General features: G+C 42.6%; 1 protein-coding gene across 1 annotated transcript in view; it reads left to right on the top strand.

Annotated features, from left to right (window-relative positions):
- PDGFRB (platelet derived growth factor receptor beta) overlaps window positions 1-24,843 on the top strand; it is a 197,502-nt gene that overhangs the window by 160,346 nt on the left and 12,313 nt on the right. The window contains exons 13-20 of the mRNA XM_063928629.1: window positions 4,023-4,127; window positions 5,897-6,007; window positions 6,545-6,698; window positions 8,099-8,262; window positions 9,703-9,821; window positions 12,285-12,407; window positions 14,371-14,482; window positions 19,024-19,123. Coding sequence (XP_063784699.1) covers window positions 4,023-4,127; window positions 5,897-6,007; window positions 6,545-6,698; window positions 8,099-8,262; window positions 9,703-9,821; window positions 12,285-12,407; window positions 14,371-14,482; window positions 19,024-19,123 — 988 coding nt within the window. The remainder of the gene's footprint in view (window positions 1-4,022; window positions 4,128-5,896; window positions 6,008-6,544; window positions 6,699-8,098; window positions 8,263-9,702; window positions 9,822-12,284; window positions 12,408-14,370; window positions 14,483-19,023; window positions 19,124-24,843) is intronic.

The following is a 24,843-nucleotide window of genomic DNA, read 5'->3' as shown; positions in this document are numbered from 1 at the left end:
CTTTGTCAGATGTGGCGATTTAACAAATCTTGGAGACAGATAATGTACCAACCAATCTTCTGTCATTTTCTTGCACGGCCTGTAAAATGACAGCTAGAAGCTGATTGGTTAATACTTTATCTCCCCGCTTTCCAAGATTTGCTAAATATCCCCCAGGGAGTGTTTTTTATCCAATCAGTATTTCTATTACTGTTTGGAGGTTTGCTAAAACAATATCTTTGATGATATCCCCTCTTCCCCTTGGAGTAAATAAAGTACTCCTAAGTTGCCCACTCTCCCTGTATTTCTGGGACAATCCTGAATTTTGGGGAGTTTTCCAGGTTTCCAGGAGAATGGGCGTAATTTCCGTTGCAGCAGGGCAGTATAGAGAAGTACTCGTTGTCTGACTTGTTGGGAGGAACTGTTGGTTAATGTCAGCACTCTCAGCCTATAGGGGTAGGAGGTCCATATAGGAGGTGCGCGGGCAGCCCTGCCACTGGCCACCTAACGAATGGTGTCATCACAGTGATGGGTGTGCTATAGAAGAGCTACAGTATTTAAGTTGACAGTCAATAGGTCAATACCAAATAATCTACATGCATTAAGTTGAATGGTGCAAAAGGTCAACAGTGCTTAAGGTTGACAGGTTCAAAAGGTCAGCATGACAATGGTCGACACACAATTATTATTTTTGAGGTCAAATCTTGTGTGTCTGGTAATATGTGACCACCATCAGTAAAAATGTGGGTGTGGTATAGAAGATCTACAGGAATTAGATAGACAGTCATTAGGTCGACATGGTCAAAAGGGTCAAAAAGTCGACATGGAAAAGGTCAACACAAAAAAGGTTGACAAGCTCTTTTTATACTTTTCTTGGTGTCATTTTGTATGTTTCATGAAATGTGACCCCAATTATAGCAAACGTAGATCATTGCGGGCTCGCTTCACTCACCATACTTCGGACGAGGTGCCTCGCTCTACTGCTGCAGTACTCGGCGCAGATTACTATTCCCAATCGTAGTCCACGTGGATGGTAAATCAAGCAAAAGTTGAAAAATATGTGAAAGCCCCCCAAAAAACCTTGTGTCGACTTGTCATGTCTACCTTTTGAACCTGGCGACCTTAAGCACTGTCGTCCTTGTCGTCCTCAACCTATTGACTGTCTATCTAGACAGTGTAGCTCTATCATCCAGATGCCCGTGCATACACGCAGAGCAAGACGTCCTTTTATAACCCTGCGTTTGCTCACTGTAAATGTCTCCCGTCGTCTTCTGTGGTATTTTAATACAATAGCAACAGTAAAACAATCAGACTCTGTACACGCAGGTAAAGCAATTATTATTCCTTCATCTATTTCCTAGCAGCTTATATAGTAATGTCGCCAGGCTCCTCCTGACTCCATAACTCCGGTCACATGACACAATGCAGCTGGACTGGATTACAGTATGACATTATTCATTCCCTTAATATTAGGGTAAAATAATAAACTTTCCCCCAGTTATGGTGGAAAGTAGCATTCCAGAAGCCATTCACTAAAAGCTGTACTCGCTCGTTAGTGCCTTTATTGCTGCCTCCTCGTTATACTTTATTACCACCAGAAATAGAAACGGCATTTAAGTACATAACGGTAATGAAAATTGCCTTCTCTGCTTTCAGCTAGATGGGTAGAGTAAAGTAATATTGCAGCAGGTTGTCATTATCACAATGTGCAATGTTTTTGTTAATGAGAAAACTAAATAGACAAAGAGTACCCCCAAGTGGTCAAAAGTGATAACTGCAAAAATGTTAAAAATATATATTTTTTCCAGGATTCAAGAGTATGCTTGCTATTCTTAACTCAAAAAGTATATAACGATACATCAAATATATAATAGAACCTAATTACAGATATCAATTGCAGCTACAACCATTTTATACAAGCAGTCAGTTCTTGCTGCATGAAACCAATATGTGCGCTCTGATTATATGACTAAAGTCAAAAGCTGCTATAAAGTAAAAACACAAAGGTTAGCAAAACAGAAAAACACAAAGGCACGTATTTACTAAATGCTTTGTGAGGAAAATCTTCAGCTCCCTCTCTGTTAACGACCACTTGGACAGGTACAGTATGTCCTGAAAGACATGCAACATCTCTGCCTAGTCTGAGCCTGGGAGTAAAGTGATCTCACAAGTGATGACGTTACTTTTTAGACACACTATCCCTGCATAATTTCTATGCTCCGGCAAATAATTTATTATTGCCACGATAGGCAGTGATAACAGCTGTTACTTATCTGGGACAAAATGTGGGACTTGATAAATATGCCCTAACACATGATATTCCCATTTGATTATAAGATGACATTCATGCATTGTTATTCTTTTTTCTGCTGCCTTAGGGGTAAATTTACTAAAGGTTCTAAAAATGAAGTGATGATGTTGCCCATAGCAACCAGTAAGATTATGTCTATCATTTCTCTATTGCATCCTAGAAAATGATAGACAGAAGGCCAGATGTACTAAGCGTTGAAATGTAATAAATTGTATGGTGATAACGCACCAGCCAACCAGCTCCTGTCATTTTTCAAACCCAGCCTGTAACATGGCAGTTAGAAGCTGATTGGTTGGTACTTTATGACTGTGCAGTTTATCACTTTTCCATGCTTAGTACATCTTCCCCAGATTCTGATTAGTTGCTAGGTGGCAGTACAGATGGTGTAATGTTTAGCATTACTGCCTCACAGCACTGAGGTAATGGGTTCGATTCCCACCATGGCCCTAACTGTGTGGAGTTTGTATATTCTCCCCGTACTTGCGTGAGTTTCCTCCGGGTACTCCAGTTTCCTCCCACAATCCAAAAATATACTGGTAGGTTTATTGGCTCCCAACAAAAATTAACCCTAGCATGAATGTGTGAGTGTGTACATGTGATAGGGAATATAGATTATAAGCTCCACTGGGGAAGGGACTGATGTGAATGGCCAAATATTCTCTCTGTAAAGCACCGTGGAATATGTGTGCGCTATATAAATAACTGGTAAGAAAATAAAATAATAGGGGCAACATCACCACTTTTCATTTTTAGAAATTTTAGTAAATTTACTCCTTAGGGTGCATTCATAGGGGCAAGTTTTAAAATATATTTTACATACATTTACACGCATTTATATCGAGGGTCACTAGGAGTACTATATTGGATGTGGCCAAGCATGTGTGGGAGCGGTCACATGGGAGGGGCGTTATGATCTCCTGTTTTTGGGGATGGATATGGCTCCGGCTGGCCTGGGCCCTCAGACAGACACCCTCGTTCTCGACACCCCTATTTTCAATTTGTTAATTTAGAAAACAGTGTTCCTAATTCCATCATACCCACTGATGTTTTTCTTTGCGTTCTGTTTATGGAACGCTAAGTATTCCACATTCCTGGAGGTCCGTGTTTCCGCACAATGGGGGTCATTCCGAGTTGTTCGCACGCAAGCTGCTTTTAGCAGCTTTGCACACGCTAAGCCGCCGCCTACTGGGAGTGAATCTTAGCTTATCAAAATTGCGAACGAAAGATTAGCAGAATTGCGAATAGACACTTCTTAGCAGTTTCTGAGTAGCTCCAGACTTACTCGGCATCTGCGATCAGTTCAGTCAGTGTCGTTCCTGGTTTGACGTCACAAACACACCCAGCGTTCGCCCAGACACTCCTCCGTTTCTCCAGCCACTCCCGCGTTTTTCCCAGAAACGGTAGCGTTTTTTCACACACTCCCATAAAACGGCCTGTTTCCGCCCAGAAACACCCACTTCCTGTCAATCACATTACGATCACCAGAACGAAGAAAAAACCTCGTAATGCTGTGAGTAAAATACCTAACTGCATAGCAAATTTACTTAGCGCAGTCGCACTGCGGACATTGCGCATGCGCATTAGCGACTAATCGCTCCGTTGCGAGAAAAAAATAACGAGCAAACAACTCGGAATGACCCCCAATGTAGAGCATGCACAGTAGTAAAGAAAAGTAAATAAAAATTATTTGTTTGTGCTGGTATGCGTTTTTATTAAATGCATTGTTTTTCAGGTCGAACACTTGGCTCTGGGGCATTCGGTAGAGTGGTTGAAGCTACGGCCCACGGTTTAGGACACGTTCAGTCAACCACAAAAGTAGCTGTAAAGATGCTAAAATGTGAGTTTTTCCTGTATTTTCTAGTGTTTTTTTTTCAGTGGTTCACAACCTGAGGTCTAAGGGTGTGTACACACGGTGAGATTCTTGCTATGCCCGATTTTCACTTGTGATTTCCCCTGAACTCCTCGGAGCCCAGATAGCACAGATTTTTACTAACTTTTCTTGAGATATGGACTATGTGTGCTTACGATTTTGGCTTATGTGAGATGTCATTGACATGTGAGATGAACTAGATAGTACACCGATCTAGCAAGGATTGACTTGCCTGCACAGTCTATCGTTTCTTGCGATGCCGACCTGGCGGGACCGCGCATCGGGATCGCAAGGTGACTTTCACCTTGCGATCTGCGCTAACTTTTCTTGCAATTTTGACTATATAGTCAAAATCGAAAGAAAATATCTCACCGTGTGTACACACCTTAAGAGCCCCGTGGGTTCTTGCTGTGATGTTCTGGGGTACGCAAACAAAATGCAAGGTGCAGATTCTGGCAGCATTCGATGGCAGACATGCGTCCTTAATGCTCCATGCTCAGATACCTGCCAGCCTTGTTCTCGACAATGCCAATCCAACTTTTTTTTAAGTCGGATTGACATTGTACGAAACGGGGCTTAAAACCTGTCGGATTTTAGCCACAAATCCGACAAAACATGTGGATCTGCGGCTAATCTGCCGATCCGCCTGTTTTCCGACAACTCAGAATTGCCGACCTGTCGGAAAAATGGCGGCCCCATTGAATAGGTCGGAACAGCTTCCGACCTGAAAAAGACGGAAACTGACATCTTTCCAAAAGATGGCAGTTCCGACAAGAATTAAATACCCCCCATAGTGGGGTTTATGTAATAGATTTTGAGATTATGGAACCAATGTGATATCGGCACGTGCGTCGCTAAATTTAAAGCAGCGGTGACAAGGCAAAACCAACCTTATAATTTATTGCCACTTTAAATTTAGCCATGAACTGGCCGAAATCTCGTTGGTTCCATATTCTCAGAACCTACTGATCAACCCCCATAATATTCCTATCATTGTTACAACATAACATAGCGAATAAAGCTGCATATGTGGATTATAGTTTTATTGTCACTTTTACATTTTGTTAAATTTTATTATATGACACCTTTTAGTCTGTTCTTAAATAACGTTAAAAAAAAATAATCGTTTATAGCATATTTAGGGTGGTATGCAATTAGCTCCTTTTTTTCACCTAGCCAAAAAAACAGAGCTTTTCGCAATTTTTAGAGTGAATGGGGATTCGCCCTATGCAATAGCAGGGTCAGATTTTCGCTTAGGCGAAAAATGCGGCAGGGGCGGAAAACATGTGGATTGGCGAATTCAAGTGTTTTTCATCAAAGACGCGGCCCATTTTCACAGATTTTGAGCCATTTTTCGCCAATGCCTTTTCACTTAAAAAAAAAAAAAAAAAAAAAGGTGAAAAGGCATTGACGAAAATGCCTTCAAAACGGACGAAACCGGCCCTAATTGAATACTCAGTGGGGCAAATTCATTAGTTCCGAAATGATCGGAGCTAATTGCATACCCCCCTTAAGTTAGAATATATTCAATATATAGCGGACACTAAACATTTTATCTAATAGCCATTATACTCATTACTGTTTACAACAAATAATACATGAGCTGCGAGGGGGTACCCAGGTAAAAAAACAGGTTGTGAACCACTGTTCTGTGTGGTTAGACGAGAAAGTATTTGTTGTTTACATGTGTATTGTGTCATTATTATTCAGCATTTATAAATTCTGTCCCGTCACAGCAACCGCAAGGAGCAGCGAGAAACAGGCTCTTATGTCTGAGCTGAAGATTATGAGTCATCTGGGTCCACACTTAAACATTGTCAACTTGTTGGCGGCCTGTACCAAAGGAGGTAACGTGTGATATTTGTATCTTATTATGTATTTAATTCAAGACTAGGACACTCTAGAGCAGGCCTGGCCAACCTGTGGCTCTCCAGATGTTATGAAACTACACATCCCAGCATGCCATGCCACAGTTTTAGCATTCCCTAATAGCAAAACTGTGGCAAGGCATGATGGGACTTGTAGTTTTACAAAAGCTGGAGAGCCACAGGTTGGCCAGGCCTGCTCTTATATAATAAAATAGGGCAGGTGGATCTGTGGGATATGACTTGCAGACTCTTCTGGGGGAGAAAACCTATTACGTACTACCGCTCCTGTTGAAAAAAAATGCACAAGCCACTGTGAGCCACATATAACGCACACAGTACATGTATGGAACCAGATATACAGTTTGTTTCATGTCTATTAATGTGGGAAATCCCAAATAGTTACAGCTTTCACCTTTTCGTGCATACAGGGGGAGATGTATCAAACTTTGGTATGATTTTGGTACTATATAAGAAAGTTTGAAGTATTAGTAAATGTATTATTTCCTATTTCATCAGGACCTATATACATAGTAACAGAGTATTGCCGGTATGGAGACTTAGTGGATTATTTACACAGAAACAAACACACTTTTCTCCAGTACTATGCTGACAAGAGCAGAAAAGAAACGGAGGTCTACAGTAATGCCGAAACAGGAGAAAGGATGTCAAGGTATCATTTACATTTATCCTCTATGAAAATGAACTATTTATTTCTGCCCTAGCAAGTTCCTGGTAGTAAAATAAAAATAAAACTTAGAAAATTCTTATTTTTCGTAAAATTCTCTTTCTCATTTTCTTTCATGAACTTGAAGCCAATCACAGCATGACATACCAACCTGTGGCCAATCAGAGTATAATAAAGTTCACATCACATGGCTATATCAAAAATGTAGCCAATCAGAGTAAGATACTTTCCATTGGGCTGGAAAAACTCTAGCCAATCAGAGCATGAAATGGCCACAGGTGTACACCAGTATGTAGCAAATAACAGCGTGACAAGAAAGTTGGACCAAACTGTACCTATGATGATATCCATTGGGCTAGACTAGACTGTAGCCAATTAGAACAGGAGATTGTTTGCCGAGCTTGACCAAAGTGTAGCCAATCAGAGCATTACAATGTTCTCAGAGAAATATCAAATTGTAGCATGATAATGTTCACATGACAGGGCTGGATCAAACTGTAGCCTATCAGATGAGAATGTCCCCCATTGTGTTAAACCAAACTGTAGCCAATCATAGCATTAGAATTTTGACAACACAGGACAGACTCAACTGCAAGTTAATGTATATGCCCATCATGCATAATGTACATTTTCTGTTACCAGTCCACCATACCAATGTGGTTCTTTCCAATCCGGGACTGTGTACTAATTTCCCAGGTCTTGACTTGTTTAAGGGGCTGTGCAGGGTGCTGTGTGAAGGTGCACCTAGTTGTTTTCTTTTTTAATTGAATAGGTGTGGCCATACCCACAGGATCTGGCCACACCTCCTACTCAACCGGGCCCACCATTACTATCTACGGCTCTGACTATAGTTAATAGAATGCATGCAGACAGAGGTCTGGGAAGTGTAAGGTAGAGAATGGGACAGGAGAGTGTATTGGGGAATAGATTGGGTGGTTGAATGCATGGAGGAGGAACGTGGGGGGAGGAGGAAGAGAGGGGGCGCAGTACATGAGTGAGGGAAAAAGGGCTGGGAATTGTATAAGGAGGTGTGCCTTATATGTTTTTTTTGAAGCCTCAGATTAAAAAAACGTTGATAAACCCTGACCTGGCCATATGTTTCATATATAGGAGTCTGATCATGAAGCAGTGAAAAGAGTGGAGAAGTGAGCCTGTGGAGAAGTTGCCCATGGCAACCAATCAGCTGCTCCGTACAATTGTATAGTATGCAAATGATAAATGTTACTTCAATGCTGATTGGTTGCCATGGGCAACTTCTCCATTGGCTCACTTCTCCACTCTTTTCACCGTTCCATGAATAGACCTCCACAACCTCTATCTCACAGATTGTTTCATGCTCAAAGATACAGATCTACAATACACGCATCTGTTTTCTTCCTTTATAGAACCATTTCCATTCCAGTAGAAAGTGATGGAGGGTACATGGATATGACCAAAGACGACATTTACTATGTGCCAATGCTGGACCTTAAAGACGAGATCAAATATGCAGAGATCGAACCGTCAAACTATGGAACTACCTACGAGTTGGAGAATTACTCTTCAGCTGGTCAGTAACTTATACATCAAGTTAATTAGAGAAAATCTACTTTAGCTATAGGTTTTTCCAAAAACATCTTTCAATAATTTTTTCAGAGTGTCTTAGCCTATGACTAAACAATAATCTTTTGAAAATCTTTCAATCTTTGTTTCCAATCAAGAGTTTTTGGTTGGTGTTTAGGGCATTTTATTACTGTAGTAGAGTTGTGCCGAACCACAGTAAGGGGGGCTATTTTTTATCGGGTTTTAGACCTGATAATTATAATTTCTTATCAGCGCGTACCTGCTATGTGTAAAAGTAAAGTGATCCCTAATGTTCCAGGGCGGCCATGCGGTTTTTATACCACACATGCACAAGAGGCCATTGCTGGGGAGGGTTCCTACAGATCCCTCTCTGGATGAATGTTATGGTGTGTGTAGCCTATAGCAGGGTTTCCCAAAATCTGCCATTACAGTCCAGATTTTAAGGATATCCATGCTTGAGTCCAGATGATTAAATAAAATTGACTGAGGTACTTATTAAGGCACCTGTGCTCAAGCAGGGATATCCTTAAAAAATGGACTGTAATGGTGGAGTTTGGCCCATAGGCTACAACGGCTGAAGCCATCTGAAGATGTTGATTGTTACCGGGGCTAAGAGACAGAATATTTTGCATATTAAACCTATGGAGGTTGCTGTTGTGATCGAGAATGGGCAGGAATGTACAGGTGAGTCCTAGCTCATGTTTGCAGCTAGCTGCGGAAAAATGCTACTCATTTGCCGCAACCAGCGCACCCACATATGTGTATTCAATTTTTGCACAACTCATTTACTCATTTTACTGCAGTCACAGGGGCTACATAAAATGATCATCAGTAATACCTCCTAAAACAGAACAGCAATAAGGTGTACTAGACCAGTACTAATACAGGTTGAGTATCCCTTATCCAAAATGCTTGGGACCAGAGGTATTTTGGATATGGGATTTTTCCGTATTTTGGAATAATTGCATACCATAATGAGATATCATGGTGATGGGACCCAAGTATAAGCACAGAATGTATTTGTTTCATATACACCTTATACACACAGCCTGAAGGTCATTTTAGACAATATTTTTTATAACTGTGCATTAAACAAAGTGTGTCTACATTCACACAATTCATTTATGTTTCATATACACCTTATACACACAGCCTGAAGGTCATTTAATACAATATTTTTAATAACTTTGTGTATTAAACAAGGTTTGTGTACATTGAGCCATCAAAAAACAAAAGTTTCACTATCTCACTCTCACTCAAAAAAGTCCGTATTTCGGAATATTCCGTACTTCGGATATTTGGATATGGGATACTCAACCTGTATATTATGTATTACTCATATATTGCCATTCTGCAACATTTACGTAATGGAATGCAAAATATCAACAAAATAACTTTACTTTTCTTTCATTTCATTTCCCTAAAGCTCCAGAAAGGACAAATTATTCCACCCTTATAAATGAATCGCCAACCCTCAGTTTTACTGATCTAATTGGATTCAGCTACCAAGTCGCCAATGGAATGGATTTTCTTGCCTCTAAGAATGTAAGTCCATGCATTTCTGCATAGTGCATTTTTACCAATTTGGTCTTTTTTTGTATGATACTGCCACGCAGGGAAAACCAAAGAAAATAGTTTGTGTTGTTGCAAATGCCCTAGTTCGGGCAGTGTACTGCATTGTGTTCATTCAGTGCAAACAATAGAGTGCAAAGTACTGTTGCAGGGCACTTCTACTTCTGTTCGTGCCGCGCCCTGTCCCCAGCACATGTGACTCCATTAAGTCACAGAATAATGGGCTGGGATAGCAAGTTAGGTGCATCCTAAGAGCGCACTGGGTGGTTCTATGGGCTGCAGGGATCCATTTTATACTCTCAAGGATAAGTATGGGATCAGTATGGGATGCCGGCGCACGGGATGCCGAATGTCAATATACCAGCATCGGCATCCTACGCGCCAGAATGCCGGCAGGGGGGCGAGCGCAACGAAGACCCTTGCGGGCTTGGTGGCGACTGGCGAGCTTTGCTTGCCACAGGTTCTATTCTCCCTCTACGAGTGTCGCGTGGACACCCACAGAGGGGGAATCACCTACGTCGCCGCTATTCCAGCGACAGTATAGTACCCCTGTTGGGATCCCAGTGTCGGTATTGAGACAGCCGGAATCCCAACGAGTGGTAATTTACCCGCATACCGGTTTTATATATATATATATATATATATGTTTTTTTTTAAGTGATAGATAACATAGCTTTAAATTAAATAGATTTTCTGAGCTATTTAATAATCTGTCAGGATTTCACTTCAGAAAAAATCTTTCCCAGCAAAACACTTTACACATCAGTGTGGTCTTTCACCTCAGCCATTACATGAACAATTGACAAAGCTCCTTCTCACTAGAGCTATGCCATAAGCCAACAGTGGCTAACACTTTCTGAATATGGCACCATGTAAGCTTTTCAGAGCTTGGCTGGAGATTTATCAAAGCTTGGAGAGAGATATAGGGGTCTATTTACTAAGCCTTGGATGGAGATATAGTGGACGGAGATAAAGTACCAGCCAATCAGCTCTTACTTGTCATTTTTCAAACACAGCTTGTAGCATGGTAGTTAGGAGCTGATTGGCTGGTACTTTATCTCCGTTCACTTTATCTCCATCCAAGGCTTAGTAAATAGACCCCATAGTGGAGAGAGATAAAGTACCAACCAATCAGCTCCTAACTGTCATTTTCCAAACACAACCTGTAAAATGACAGACTGTGATTGCTTGATACTTTATCTCTTTCCTGTTTATCTCTTTCCAGGCTTTGATAAATCTCCTAGTACTGTGAACAAGCCACTTTGCAGTTGACACAGGAAGCTATGGTGACTGCTTATTATGTAAACTAAAATAGTGGAAGTGTTGCAGATGTGGTGACCCCTGGCGGGGAAGCCAGGGCAGTGCTTGACCCGCATCCCCCCCTCTCCCCCTCCCCCAGCAGCGGTCACTTGACGGAGGAGTGGTCATGTGACCAGGGGAAGCTGGAGGAGCAGCGCTGCACCGGGAGCTGTCAGCAGCCGGCACCTGGTGCAGCATCAGTTAACCCCCGATAAGCCACCGCTCGTGCTGGCTTTTCGGGGGTAATAGGATAGCCCCCAGCGCAGGGGCATCTCTAGAGAAGTGGGGACCCGTGTGCAGACTCCGTGTGTGGGCCCCCTCCTCTCCCGTAGCCGCTGCGCCGCTGCTAACGCTCTGAGCGCTGTAGACTTTGGCACAGTGCCAGAGTCTACAGCGCATGCGCAGGACTCCGAAAAATGGCCGCCGCGCCATTTTATCGGAGTCCTGCGCATGCGCTGTAGACTCTGGCACTGTGCCACAGTCTCTAGTGGTCAGTGCGCTAGCAGCGGCGCGACGGCTACGGGAGAGGAGGGGGCCCACACACGGTCAGCGATGGACTCCGGAAAGGTAAATATAGGAGAAATTGGTGCAGTGTGTGCGGTGTGGGCCCCCCCCCCGGGACTCACCCATTATAGAATCGCCAATGCCCCAGCGGGACAATTAGCCCTGGTAAATTACTGGGGCTAATTGGATATCCCCCTAAAAAGCACATTATAGGATAAATAATTATATCAACACTCTATAGGCTTATAAATATTTACATTGTCCCTCTGCTTAAAGTACAGCTTTCTCACTGTATCATTATTAGTCACTTCTTATTTTACATACGATCATTCTCATTTTATGTTTATTTCCTGCTATTGTGACAATACCACTTCCTCTATAAGTGCACTCAATGCTTGTCAATGCAGCCATTTTGTAGTGTGAAAAGTCTAGTTACTGTGATGTGTCAACTGACAAAATGGCTGCCTACCACGCTGCACTATATAATCTGTAATTCAGATTTATTTTACCTGTTGGGTTTCAAGTGTCCGGGGGTGCCTTGTGCTAAATATTATAAATGGAGACAGAGTTTAATTACTGATTTAAATATTTGAATGGAAAAAATATATCCCTGTCCTGTGTGTTAATTCGCAGTGTGTTCATCGGGACTTGGCTGCCAGGAACGTACTGATTTGTGAGGGAAAACTAGTGAAAATATGTGACTTTGGGCTAGCCAGAGACATCGTAAGAGACTCCAACTACATTTCCAAAGGCAACGTAAGTTTTTCTGTATACCCTTTTCAAAGACGCTTACAGAAATAAATGACTTTGAAACATGAATAGCTCCCCCACCTGGGATATCCACATAGGGACACAGGTATTAAATAGAGACTTGCAACATTTCTCATAGAATAACCCCTGCTTTCTGCATTTGGACATGGAATGTTGCTGGTTTCTCATGTGGTATATGGTCTGATATTCCCCATAAACATTTCCCCTGATGGAATTTGTCCCAGCCTGACCTTATTATACCTCAGCTTCACCATCACCCCACATCTATTGCTAGACTTTATACTCTGCAAAATGCAGAATTTATTCTGCTATGGCTGATTCTGTGTATTTTGCGGGTCGTCCCACCTCCGTCCTCATGCTGCAAACTAGCACGGTTGTTGGCCTGCATGCCACGCAACACCAGGCCACTGCCAGAAGCTGGATCTGTTCTGTGCAATCACATGGTACGCCACCCAGTTGCTGCCCATGAATAGCCATATCATAGAACGAACGATTCATCAATAGACGATTCAATATGTCTTTCTTTTTGCACGTTCAATCTCCATCTGTTTGTATGCATGGTACTGCGGTGAAAATACACAATTATCCTCTAGATCTGTCCACATTTCCACTTGTATCAGAACCATGCCCACAGCTGGGCAGGCTCTCAGAGAAACCTGAAGGTAGGACCTGCAGCAGGAGCTGCCCAGAACTTTTCTAATACAGCAACTGCATTGGATGTGGGGCATAAGTATAGTACTGCAAAATGTTTCCGATATGGGAGCCCATTTATCAATGAGTTTTAGCTATCTAAAACTTGTTGCGTATGATAAATGGTGCTCCAGCCAATCAGTTCCTAACTGTCATGTGTTTGAAAAATGACAGTAGCTGATTGGCTGGAACACCACTTATCGGGGGTCATTCCGACCCGTTCGCACGCTGCGGTGCGAACGGGTCGGAACATGCATTGCACACGCGCGTCATTGCCCGGCGACGGATCGCCAGGCAACGGAGCGCCAAGCGTAAAAAAAAGACGCAGCGCTGGACGGAAGAAGTTTGACAGCGGAGAGGCGTTCCGGGGCGGATACTCACCGTTGGAGCCCAATTTCAGGGAGTGGTAAGAAGAACGCAGGCGTGTCCAGGCGAACGGAGGGCGGATGTCTGACGTCAGGACCGGGACCTTCATCGCTGGATCCGTCGCACAGGGTAAGTATGTCCAGGGCTGGTCTTGTTTTGCAGGAAACTTTTTAAGCATAGCAGGGCTGCACAAGCGATCGCAGCCCTGCTATGCTAAAATACACTCCCCCAAAGGCGGGGAATAGTTGATCGCAGCAGCAGCAAAAAGTTGCTGGCTGCGATCAACTCGGAATGACCCCCATTGGCCCTTATTCCGAGTTCATCGCACGGTAGCTGTTTTTAGCTGCCGTGCGATCAGATAGTCGCCGACTATGAGGGAGTGTATTTTTGCATAGCAAGGCTGCGTTCGCTTGTGCAGCCGAGCTATGCAAAAACATTTTGTGCAGTTTAGGAGTAGGTCTGGACTTACTTAACCACTGCGATCACTTCAGTCTGTCAGGTCCCGGAATTGACGTCAGACATCCACCCTGCGTTGGAGTCACCACTCCCCGAAAATGGTCAGTTGACACCCGGATCCGCCTTCTGCCTGTCAATCTTCTTGCGTTCGCCGCTGCAAAGTCTTTCTTCGTAGTTCTTGTCGTTGCCCAGCGACGACCATCGGCGGGTAACGACGCGCCTGCGCATTGCGGCCGCAGCGCAAGTGCAGTTCTGACCCGATCGCACGGCTGTGAAAAAGTGCAGCGTGCGATCGGATTGGAATAACCCCCATTATACACAACAAGTTTTAAATAGCTAAAACTCATTGATAAATGGGCCCTATAGTTTTGCTCAATATAATGAAATAGTTGTCTGTTACATTCTGTAGCCTCTTATATCTTATTTATCTTTCTAGACTTTTCTTCCTCTGAAATGGATGGCTCCGGAAAGTATTTTCAACAATCTGTACACGACTCTCAGTGATGTCTGGTCTTTTGGAATCCTTCTTTGGGAAATATTCACACTGGGTATGAATCGTGTTATAGACAATTGATGTTTGACGTTTACGTCAACAGAATAAGGGGGGTATTCAATTAGTGCCGTTTTAGCAAGTTTTTAGGTCGAATTTACATTCAACCTATTCAATGTCCGTGCCATTTTTTTCGACTCGTCAAAAAATCCTGCACTGGAGAAAACCACGTGTATTGGTGAATTCTCAGCTGATACACATGTTTTGGCAAATTTGCGGGCGTTTTCACCCATTTTTGGCGCAGTTTTCACCCATACTGATTCGACCAAAAACAAGTGAAACGGCATGGACGAAAATGGATTAAAAAACGTGCGAAAATGCCGGCAATTGAATACCTTGTGTCGAATTAGGGAATGGCAATTAATTGAATACCTCCATTTTCATTCCTATTTCTGGGTTTTCTGTAATATCTTCTTTATCTTGAAGGTATCAAAATGTTTATTCCTCGTCAGTGACAAGACTTCTTTCATAAACAGAAATAGCAACATGGACATTTACATACAATATTAATAATGTTCTCTATGTCACAAAATAATCTACTCACGTGTTTAGAACATTTGGTTGTGCAGACCCAGTAAACATTGGGCACCTCTTACCCTACAGTCGGGTAAAAGTATTGGGGGGAGATGTACTGTATCAAACTTTTTAATGATGACAAGTGGAGGGGTTGCCCATAGCAACCAATCAGATTCATGTTATTCATTGTACTGGATAAATGATAGTTAGAAACTGATTGTTGCAGGTTTGATACATCTCCCCCTGTGGTGTCCCTGGATTGCAATCTGTATTCAAGCACTCCCGCAGTTTGGAGAACATATATGATTGCCGTTGAACAGGAGTTTTCATGTGAAACGTTGATGGTATGCTCTCCTGCACACTCAGATCGCCAAGACTAGATGGATTAGATGCTTCATATGTCATCCTGTTACCTTGCTCTCCTATGCCTGACAGTCCTCAAGCAGAGGAATTTCCGGAAGGTTTTTCATTGTACAAATTAGTAAAATGAGCTGGATCAGGGCAGGTTATTACAAGGCGTAAAATTATTTTTTAGGTTTATTTACTCCAACTGACCATTTCAATCCATCACTATATATTTATTCATAGATGATGTCAGCATTCCTCATTATCTTTAAATCTGATTCATTCTATCACATTTGTTGAGGGGTGACACCCGACAGTGCGGGCAGGAGCGGTCAGATGGCTCTGCACCATGATTGGATGTTTATTACAGGATGTAAACAACCAGATTAGTGCAAACTAGCCATACAAGTATGTGGTCATTGCACACTGTCCGTACATATATGTGATCAATGCACATTGTCCGTTCATATATGTGGTCATTGCACACGGTCCTTACATATATGTGGTCATTGCACACTGTCCATACATATATGTGGTAATTGCACACTGTCCATACATATATGTGGTCATTGCACACTGTCCGTACATATATGTGATCAATGCACATTGTCCGTACATATATGTGGTCATTGCACACTGTCCTTACATATATGTGGTCATTGCACACTGTCCATACATATATGTGGTAATTGCACACTGTTCATACATATATGTGGTCATTGCACACTGTCCATACATATATGTGGTCATTGCACACTGTCCATACATATATGTGGTCATTGCACACTGCCCATACATATATGTGGTCATTGCACACTGTCCTTACATATATGTGGTCATTGCACACTGTCCATACATATATGTGGTAATTGCACACTGTCCATACATATATGTGGTCATTGCACACTGTCCGTACATATATGTGGTCATTGCACACTGCCCATACATATATGTGGTCATTGCACACTGTCCATATATATATGTATGTAGTCATTGCGCACTGTTCATACATATATGTAGTCATTGTGCACTGTCCGTATATATATGTGGTCATTGCACATGGTCCATACATATATGTGGTCATTGCACTCTCTCCGTACATATATGTGGTCATTGCACACTGTCCATACATATATGTAGTCATTGCACACTGTCCGTATATATATATATATATATATATATATATATATATAGGTAGGAAAAAAGGCGGCACTCAAGCAGGCGTCTTAAGCAAGTAACTCCGTGGTCAGTTTATTCCGACATGTTTCGGGGTAATCACCCCGTCCTCAGGGTCATCATAGCCCAAACTGAGCAAATGAACATACATATATACAAACACCAATTAACAATCAAGACTAAAATCCTACTCACCTGCTCCACGACGCCATTCCGATCCGCCGGACGCCCAGCAGCGCTTCCGCGTCGCCCTCCGGTGACGTCATTAAGCTGTGCTAGGACCCGGTTCCCATGGAAACCGCCGGACACGCTCTCTGCTCACTCTGGATACAGTTGCGGACATCGCGCTGCCGGCCCGTGACATCATATGGCTGCGCGGGGCAGGATGGTGTCTAGGCAACCAAAAATAAACAAAATCAAAAAGAAGAAACATACAAATACAGTGCAACGTGTTAATCATATACCAACTTGTTCTAACCCACACTGTCCTTAGTTTAAACAGCAATCAAAGTCAATAATAAACAAGCTAATATTCAATAAATAAGCTAATGAGAACAAGAAAAACCGCAATAACATCATGTCAATATAACGGTAATAGTAACATTCATAATGAAATAGTTCACATAAAGCACTGCAGGCCCAGATTTTCATTGAGCCCCCGTGGTGATAGGGTGCCTAATTTAAAAATCCACCTGGATTCTCGCTGTAAAAGGACTCTATCTCTATCACCCCCTCTCAAGCTTCTAGGGACATGGTCAATTAATATGGCCCTGATACTAGCCACCCCATGTTTAAACGCCAGACAATGTCGTGCAAAGGGTTGGTCACTGCTACCTTTTTCAAACGCTTTTGTTATGGCGCTTCTATGTAAGGCCATGCGTTCCCAAAACTGACGAACTGTTTTGCCCACGTAGGCAAGGCATTCCTCATTATCTTTAAATCTGATTCATTCTATCACATTTGTTGAGGGGTGACACCCGACAGTGCGGGCAGGAGCGGTCAGATGGCTCTGCACCATGATTGGATGTTTATTACAGGATGTAAACAACCAGATTAGTGCAAACTAGCCATACAAGTATGTGGTCATTGCACACTGTCCGTACATATATGTGATCATTGCACATTGTCCGTACATATATGTGGTCATTGCACACTGTCCTTACATATATGTGGTCATTGCACACTGTCCATACATATATGTGGTAATTGCACACTGTCCATACATATATGTGGTCATTGCACACTGTCCGTACATAATGTGGTCATTGCACACTGTCCGTACATATATGTGGTCATTGCACACTGCCCATACATATATGTGGTCATTGCACACTGTCCATACATATATGTATGTAGTCATTGCGCACTGTTCATACATATATGTAGTCATTGTGCACTGTCCGTATATATATGTGGTCATTGCACATGGTCCATACATATATGTGGTCATTGCAGTCTCTCCGTACATATATGTGGTCATTGCACACTGTCCATACATATATGTAGTCATTGCGCACTGTCCGTGTGTATATATATATATATATATATATATGTGATCATTGCTCACTGTCCGTACATATATGTGGTCATTGCACATGGTCCATACATATATGTGGTCATTGCGCACTGTCCATACATATATGTAGTCATTGTGCACTGTCCGTATATATATGTGGTCATTGCACATGGTCCATACATATATGTGGTCATTGCACTCTATCCGTACATATATGTGGTCATTGCACACTGTCCATATATATATATATATATATGTTGTCATTGCACACTGTCCATACATATATGTAGTCATTGCGCACTCTCTGTATATATATATGTGGTCATTACTCACTCTCCGTACATATATGTGGTCATTGTACATGGTCCATACATATATGTGGTCATTGCGCACTGTCCATACATATATGTAGTCATTGTACACTGTCCATATATATATGTGGTCATTGCACATGGTCCATACATATATGTGGTCATTGCACTCTATCCGTACATATATGTGATCATTGCACACTGTCCATACATAAATGTTGTCATTACACACTGTCCATACATATATGTGGTCACTGCACACTGCCCATACATATATGTGGTCATTGTGCACTGTCCATACATATATGTGGTCATTGCTCACTGTCCGTACATATATAATTTTACACTGTCCTTACATATATGTGGGCATTGCACACTGTCCGTACATTCATGTGGTCAAACTCACTGACCTGGTTATTTACTGTCCTTGCTTTGCATGTTCCTGCTGAAGCGCCTAATGATTTGTGGTTGCCATGGTCACCAATTCAAACATATATGGAGTATTAAAACTGTAAATAAAACATAGCAAACCATTTTACCCTGGCCTTTCTCCAAGGACATGCACCCTTAGTAATCACTGTGATAATTGACCACAGTATTGATATTGTGTGTGGTCACTTTTACATTACAGCCTCAAGCAGGAATCCATAAACTCTTTTTTACTCACCATTATAGGTGGGACACCGTATCCTGAGCTACCAATGAATGAACAGTTCTACAATGCAATCAAGAGAGGCTACCGGATGTCAAGGCCTTCCTATGCTTCAGAGGAAATGTAAGTCAGAGCCACTTACAGTCTCTATAATCCCACACTACAAGTTGCTTTAGGTAAAATAACTATGGGGGTAATTCCAAGTTGATAGCAGCAGGAATTCTGTTAGCAATTGGGCAAAACCATGTGCACTGCAGGGGAGGCAGATATAACATGTGCAGAGAGAGTTAGATTTGGGGCCCTCATTCAGAGTTGTTCGCTCTGTAATTTTCTTCGCATCGCAGCGATTTTCCGCTAATTGCGCATGCGCAATGTTCGCACTGCGACTGCGCCAAGTAAATTTGCTAAGAAGTTTGGTATTTTACTCACGGCATTACGGGGTTTTTTCATCGTTCTGGTGATCGGAGTGTGATTGACAGGAAGTGGGTGTTTCTGGGCGGAAACTGGCCGTTTTATGGGTGTGTGTGAAAAAACGCTGCCTTTTCTGGGAAAAACGCGGGAGTGGCTTGAGAGACGGGGGAGTGTCTGGGCGAACGCTGGGTGTGTTTGTGACGTCAAACCAGGAACGAAACTGACTGAACTGATCGCAGTGGCAGAGTAAGTCTCGAGCTACTCAGAAACTGCTAAGAACTGTCTATTCACAAATCTGCTAATCTTTCGTTCGCAAATCTACTATGCTAAGATTCACTCCCAGTAGGCGGCGGCTTAGCGTGTGCAATGCTGCTAAAAGCAGCTTGCGAGCGAACAACTCGGAATGAGGAATAACAAGAAAAAAAGGCTGCGCTGAATGTCAGAAAGTATAATGAGAAGAGAGCCAACGTATAAATAGTAAAATAAACAGATTTCCAGCGGCCACTGTTATTCACGCCGCCTAAGCCAGCCGACAGCATACAGCATTCCATCTCCTCTCCGCTGCACAGCACTTGTGGGCAACGCAGGACACCCGACCGGGGACGCCCGGTAAACGGACCAGCCCATCGGAGAAGTATCAGTTACTGAATGTTCACTGGCCACATACAGTCCATCTACCATTGGAGCCTAATCATTACACCCTCTGTTCATTATTGTGCTTAATCAGCAGCATTTATTTCCAGCTACAGAATATGGACCTCAGCTTTTTACACTACAGCTGCAGCACGTTATAAGCTCTAGAATTGTGTTGACACTTTAAGACAAGTGACTGAGCATCATTCATTCATTCTTCATTGTTTTTAATGTTATCATACCTTACAGTTTTTATTTATTAAATCTGTTTATTTTACTATTTATACGTTGGCTCTCTTCTCATTATACTTTCTGACATTCAGCGCAGTCTTTTTTTCTTGTTATTTCTCTGCCGTACAATATCACACATAGTTGTTTGGCTAGCGCAGGATTTCAGAAATGTGTTTTTAATACACACTTAAATTATGTGATTATCCTCTGTTAAGGCGCTTTTTCAACAGTTAATGTCCTTTAACTCGGAATGAGGGCCTGGGTGTGGTGTGTTTAATCTGCAATCTAATTTGCAGTGTAAAAATAAAGCAGCCAGTATTTACCCTGCACAGAAATAAAATAACCCACCCAAATCTAACTCTCTCTGCAAATGTTATATCTGCCACACCTGCAGTGCACATGGTTTTGCCCAACTGCTAAAAAATTTCCTGCTGCGATCAACTTGGAATTACCCCCTATATTCCCAAATATATAAGTAAAAAAAAAACCCACTACTTTGACAGAAGTTGAGAGATTTGACATTGGATTATATATTCTATGCAGCGGAATGTACACCAATGTTCAGTTATATTTGCGGTGGTACCATTTTTCTATGGGAACTGTGAATAAAAATAACCAACCCAAGATATTCGGAGTTTGGCCCCGTTAGTTATAGGCGGCATTATAAAAAAAAAAAATCTTCAAATCCCTCTCTACCAGCCCATATTATTTTATTATTTATTACCAGTTATTTATATAGCGCACACATATTCTGCACGCTTTACAGAGAGAATATTTGGCCATTCACATTAATCCCTGCCCCAGTGGAGCTTACAATAGATATTCCCCAGTGCCGTAACTAGACATTTTAGTGCTGTGTGCAAGAAACGGCATTGGCGCCCCCCCCCTTAACGTAGACCAGCGGCAGTGCGCGCCGTAGACGCGTGCAAAAATATATAGAGGCGTGGCTTCGTGAGAAAGGGGTGTGGCCACAAAATAATACCAATTCATACAATGGTGCACAGTAGTCTCCATTATTCAAATTACGCCGCACAGTAGCGCCACTACACCAGGTTCACATTACGGCGGACAGATTCCCCTTTTTACACATTACTGCAGACAGCGTCCCCTTTTCACACATTACTGCAGACAGCGTCCCCTTTTCACACATTACGGCAGACAGCGTCCCCTTTTCACACATTACGGCAGACAGCGTCCCCTTTTCACATATTACGGCAGACAGCGTCCCCTTTTTTACACATTACGGCAGACAGCGTCCCCTTTTTTACACATTACGGCAGACAGCGGCCCCTTTTTACACATTACGGCAGACAGCGTCCACCTTTTACACGTTACGGCAGGCAGAGTCCCCCTTTTACGCGTTACGGCAGGTAGCGCACCTACCTAGTTACGGCACTGGTGCAGGGTACAGGGGGCAATGTGTGGGAGGTGCAGGGTAAATGGAGCAGTGTGTGTGGTGCTTGGTACAGGGGGAAGTGTGTGTGGTGCTGGGTACAGGGGGCAGTGTGTGTGGTGCCGGGTACAGGGGACAGTGTGTGTGTGAGGTGCAGGGTACAGGGGGCAGTGTGTGCGAGGTGCAGGGTACAGGGGGCAGTGTGTGCGAGGTGCAGGGTACAGGGGGCAGTGTGTGTGAGGTGCAGGGTACAGGGGGCAGTGTGTGCGGGGTGCAGGGGACAGTGTGTGGGGTGCTGGGTACAGGGGGCAGTGTGTGCGTGAGGTGCCGGGTGTTGGTATAGTGCGATGGATCGATACCATAGGTGTGCAGTGGGGAGCCTTAGATAAAGTATTACCTCAGGAATTACCTTGTATACAGACAGAACGAGACTTGAGATGTATATCTCCTTTATATAGTACTTAAATAGCAGGATCAATACAACAGGTTTCAGTATCATCAGCTTATCTCCATCTCCCTCAGAGACTCTTCTAGAAAAAGACACATGTGAGGTAAAACAAACAAGTACATAACATATGCAACAGACAAACACTACATCTCTGTAACTATACAGCGCCATCTGCTGCCCCTGTACGGTAACTACATGCATATAAACGAAACCATAGTCTGTTGTCCATATTTCAACACCCCTTCTCAACAGACTGGGTTTCTTCAGTTAGACCCATCTTTGACGTAAGTCTCCAATGTCTCTCTCTGGTAAGAGGCTTGGTCATGATATCAGCTGTCATATCTTCTGTTGGGCAATAGTTCAACTCTATAAGACCTTGTTCCTGTAGATCCCTCAGGAAGTGATGCTTGACATCAATGTGCTTGGTTCTTGGGTTCACTCTTTCTGTTTGCGCTAATGCAATGCATCCTTGATTATCCTCATATATCTTGATAGGTTCTTCTTGAGGCATTCCTAGGTCTGATAGTAGTTGCATTAACCATACCACTTCTTGACTTAGTGTGGATGTTCCATCACCTTCTCTTGAGATTTGCATTCCCAAGTAATGCGTTATGTGGCCGAGGTCTTTTGATTCAAACTGACTGTTTAGTTCTTGTAACAATTCAACTTCATCCCCTTCTTGTTCGAAACAAACTAGCAAATCGTCCACGTAAATTAATACATAAAACCATCTTCCCTCTATCAACTTCGTATAGAGACATGGGTCTGCTTTGCTTCTGATGAATCCCTTTTCTGTCAGAACTCCATTTATCTTTGTATTCCATGCTCTTGCTGCTTGTTTAAGACCATATATACTCTTGTTCAGTTTACATACGTGATCTGGGTTCTGAGAATTCACGAAGCCTGGTGGTTGTTCCATGTATATATCTTCCTTTAGTTCGCCATGTAGGAAAGCCGTCTTTACATCGAAATGTTTCACTTTCATACCCTTTATGGCTGCTGTTAGGAGTAAGGTTCTAATGGTAGTGTGCTTCACAACTGGAGCAAACGTTTCATCATAATCTTCTCCAAATTTCTGTGAATATCCTTTAGCAACTTCTTCTCGTGATGCAGGTTCTTGCATGTTAACGGCTTTTGCTTTGTAAGATAAACGTGTAGGTGCTTTTCCCTTATTTTCTCTTGAAGAGCGTCTCTCCCCCTCGGATGCACTCTCATGAGTGTCGCTGGTATTTTTCTTGTGTTGTACTTCAACTTCTTGAATGATCTCTACTTCATCTGTTTCTTTGAATTTGGTGCTTTCTTCTTCTTCAGTAGAGTCTACTGGAATTATGACATCATCTCGTGTTTCTTCTATGAATGTCACACTGTTGCTTATAACTACTTTTCCAGTTCTTGGATTTAAGATTCTGTAGCCTTTTGAATGTTCACTATAGCCGACTAGAACTCCCTCTTCTGCTCGGTTCTGCAACTTGCTTCGTTTTTCAGCAGGAATGTAAACGAAGGCTCTGCATCCAAAAACTCTAATGTGCTTTAAGCTGGGTTTCTTACCGTGCCACAGCTCATATGGTGTCTTCCTTACTGCTTTGGAAAGTAGTCTGTTTTGAAGATAGGTGGCTGTTGCTGCTGCTTCACCCCAATATTTATCAGGTAGTCCTGAATCTGTAAGCATGCACCTTATCATTTCTGTTAGTGATCTGTTTTTCCTCTCAGATACGCCATTTTGCTCTGGTGTATATGGTACTGTCTTCTGATGCTCAATACCGAGTCCTCTTAAGTACCGTTCTATTTTCTGTCCTGTGAACTCGCCTCCATTGTCGCTGCGAAGAGTTAGCATATTCCTCTTGAACCTGTTTCTGGTCATGTTCACGTAGTCTTGCAGCTTTTCAAAGACTTCATCTTTACTTTTTATTAGATAAGTGACTGTGAACCTGGAGTAGTCGTCAATGAATGTCAGCATATACCTTTTGTCTCCTACGGTTCGCGTTTTCATAGGTCCGCATACATCACTATGTACCAGGTCTAGTGGTCTGGAAGCTCTGTTTTCACTTTTCTTAGGAATTGTTATCCTTGTCGCTTTCGCTTTTATGCAGCATCGACACTTCATCATTTCTGAACAGTCTGACACTTTGAGATCCCTGGCTAGGTCTCTCTTCTGCATTTCCTTTATGCAATCTGGGTGTCTGTGTCCTAATCTTCTATGCCACTTGTGAATACAGTCAGCGTGTTTCTGTGTACTCAGCTTTGCCTGCTGTGCTGCAATATCCAGACAGTATAAATGTTCTTTTATTCTGGCTGTAGCTAGTGTTTCTCTTCCGTTTTGGATAAAACACTTATTATTCTGAAACTTTACAGTAAGTCCTTTTTCTACTAGATTCTTTACTGATAGCAGTGCTCCCTCAAGCTTGGGAACATATAGCACATCTGTTACGGGTATTTCTGTATAGCTGCCATTACCCTTGGAGCATAGGAATTGACCATTCCCTTTCCCTTCTGCAATGATATTTGTTCCATCTGCTAGGTAGATTGTTTCTTTATGGTTCAAATCAAGTTCAGTAAAGAAGTCCTTGTTATTCGTCATGTGACTAGTCGCTCCTGAGTCTACATACCACTTTTCTGATAATTGGTTTACTGTCGCTTTAAATGTTCCATTCCAATTGTGTGCTCCTGTATCTGTAAGTGTGGCTTTGGCTCTTTGTTTGTGTAGTCTTTCTGGTGGTTTGTGCTGCT

This window comes from Pseudophryne corroboree, chromosome 6 (genome assembly GCF_028390025.1).
Source record: "Pseudophryne corroboree isolate aPseCor3 chromosome 6, aPseCor3.hap2, whole genome shotgun sequence".
In the NCBI taxonomy this organism is placed as follows: domain Eukaryota; kingdom Metazoa; phylum Chordata; class Amphibia; order Anura; family Myobatrachidae; genus Pseudophryne; species Pseudophryne corroboree.
This window is presented reverse-complemented; position numbering and strand designations above follow the sequence as displayed.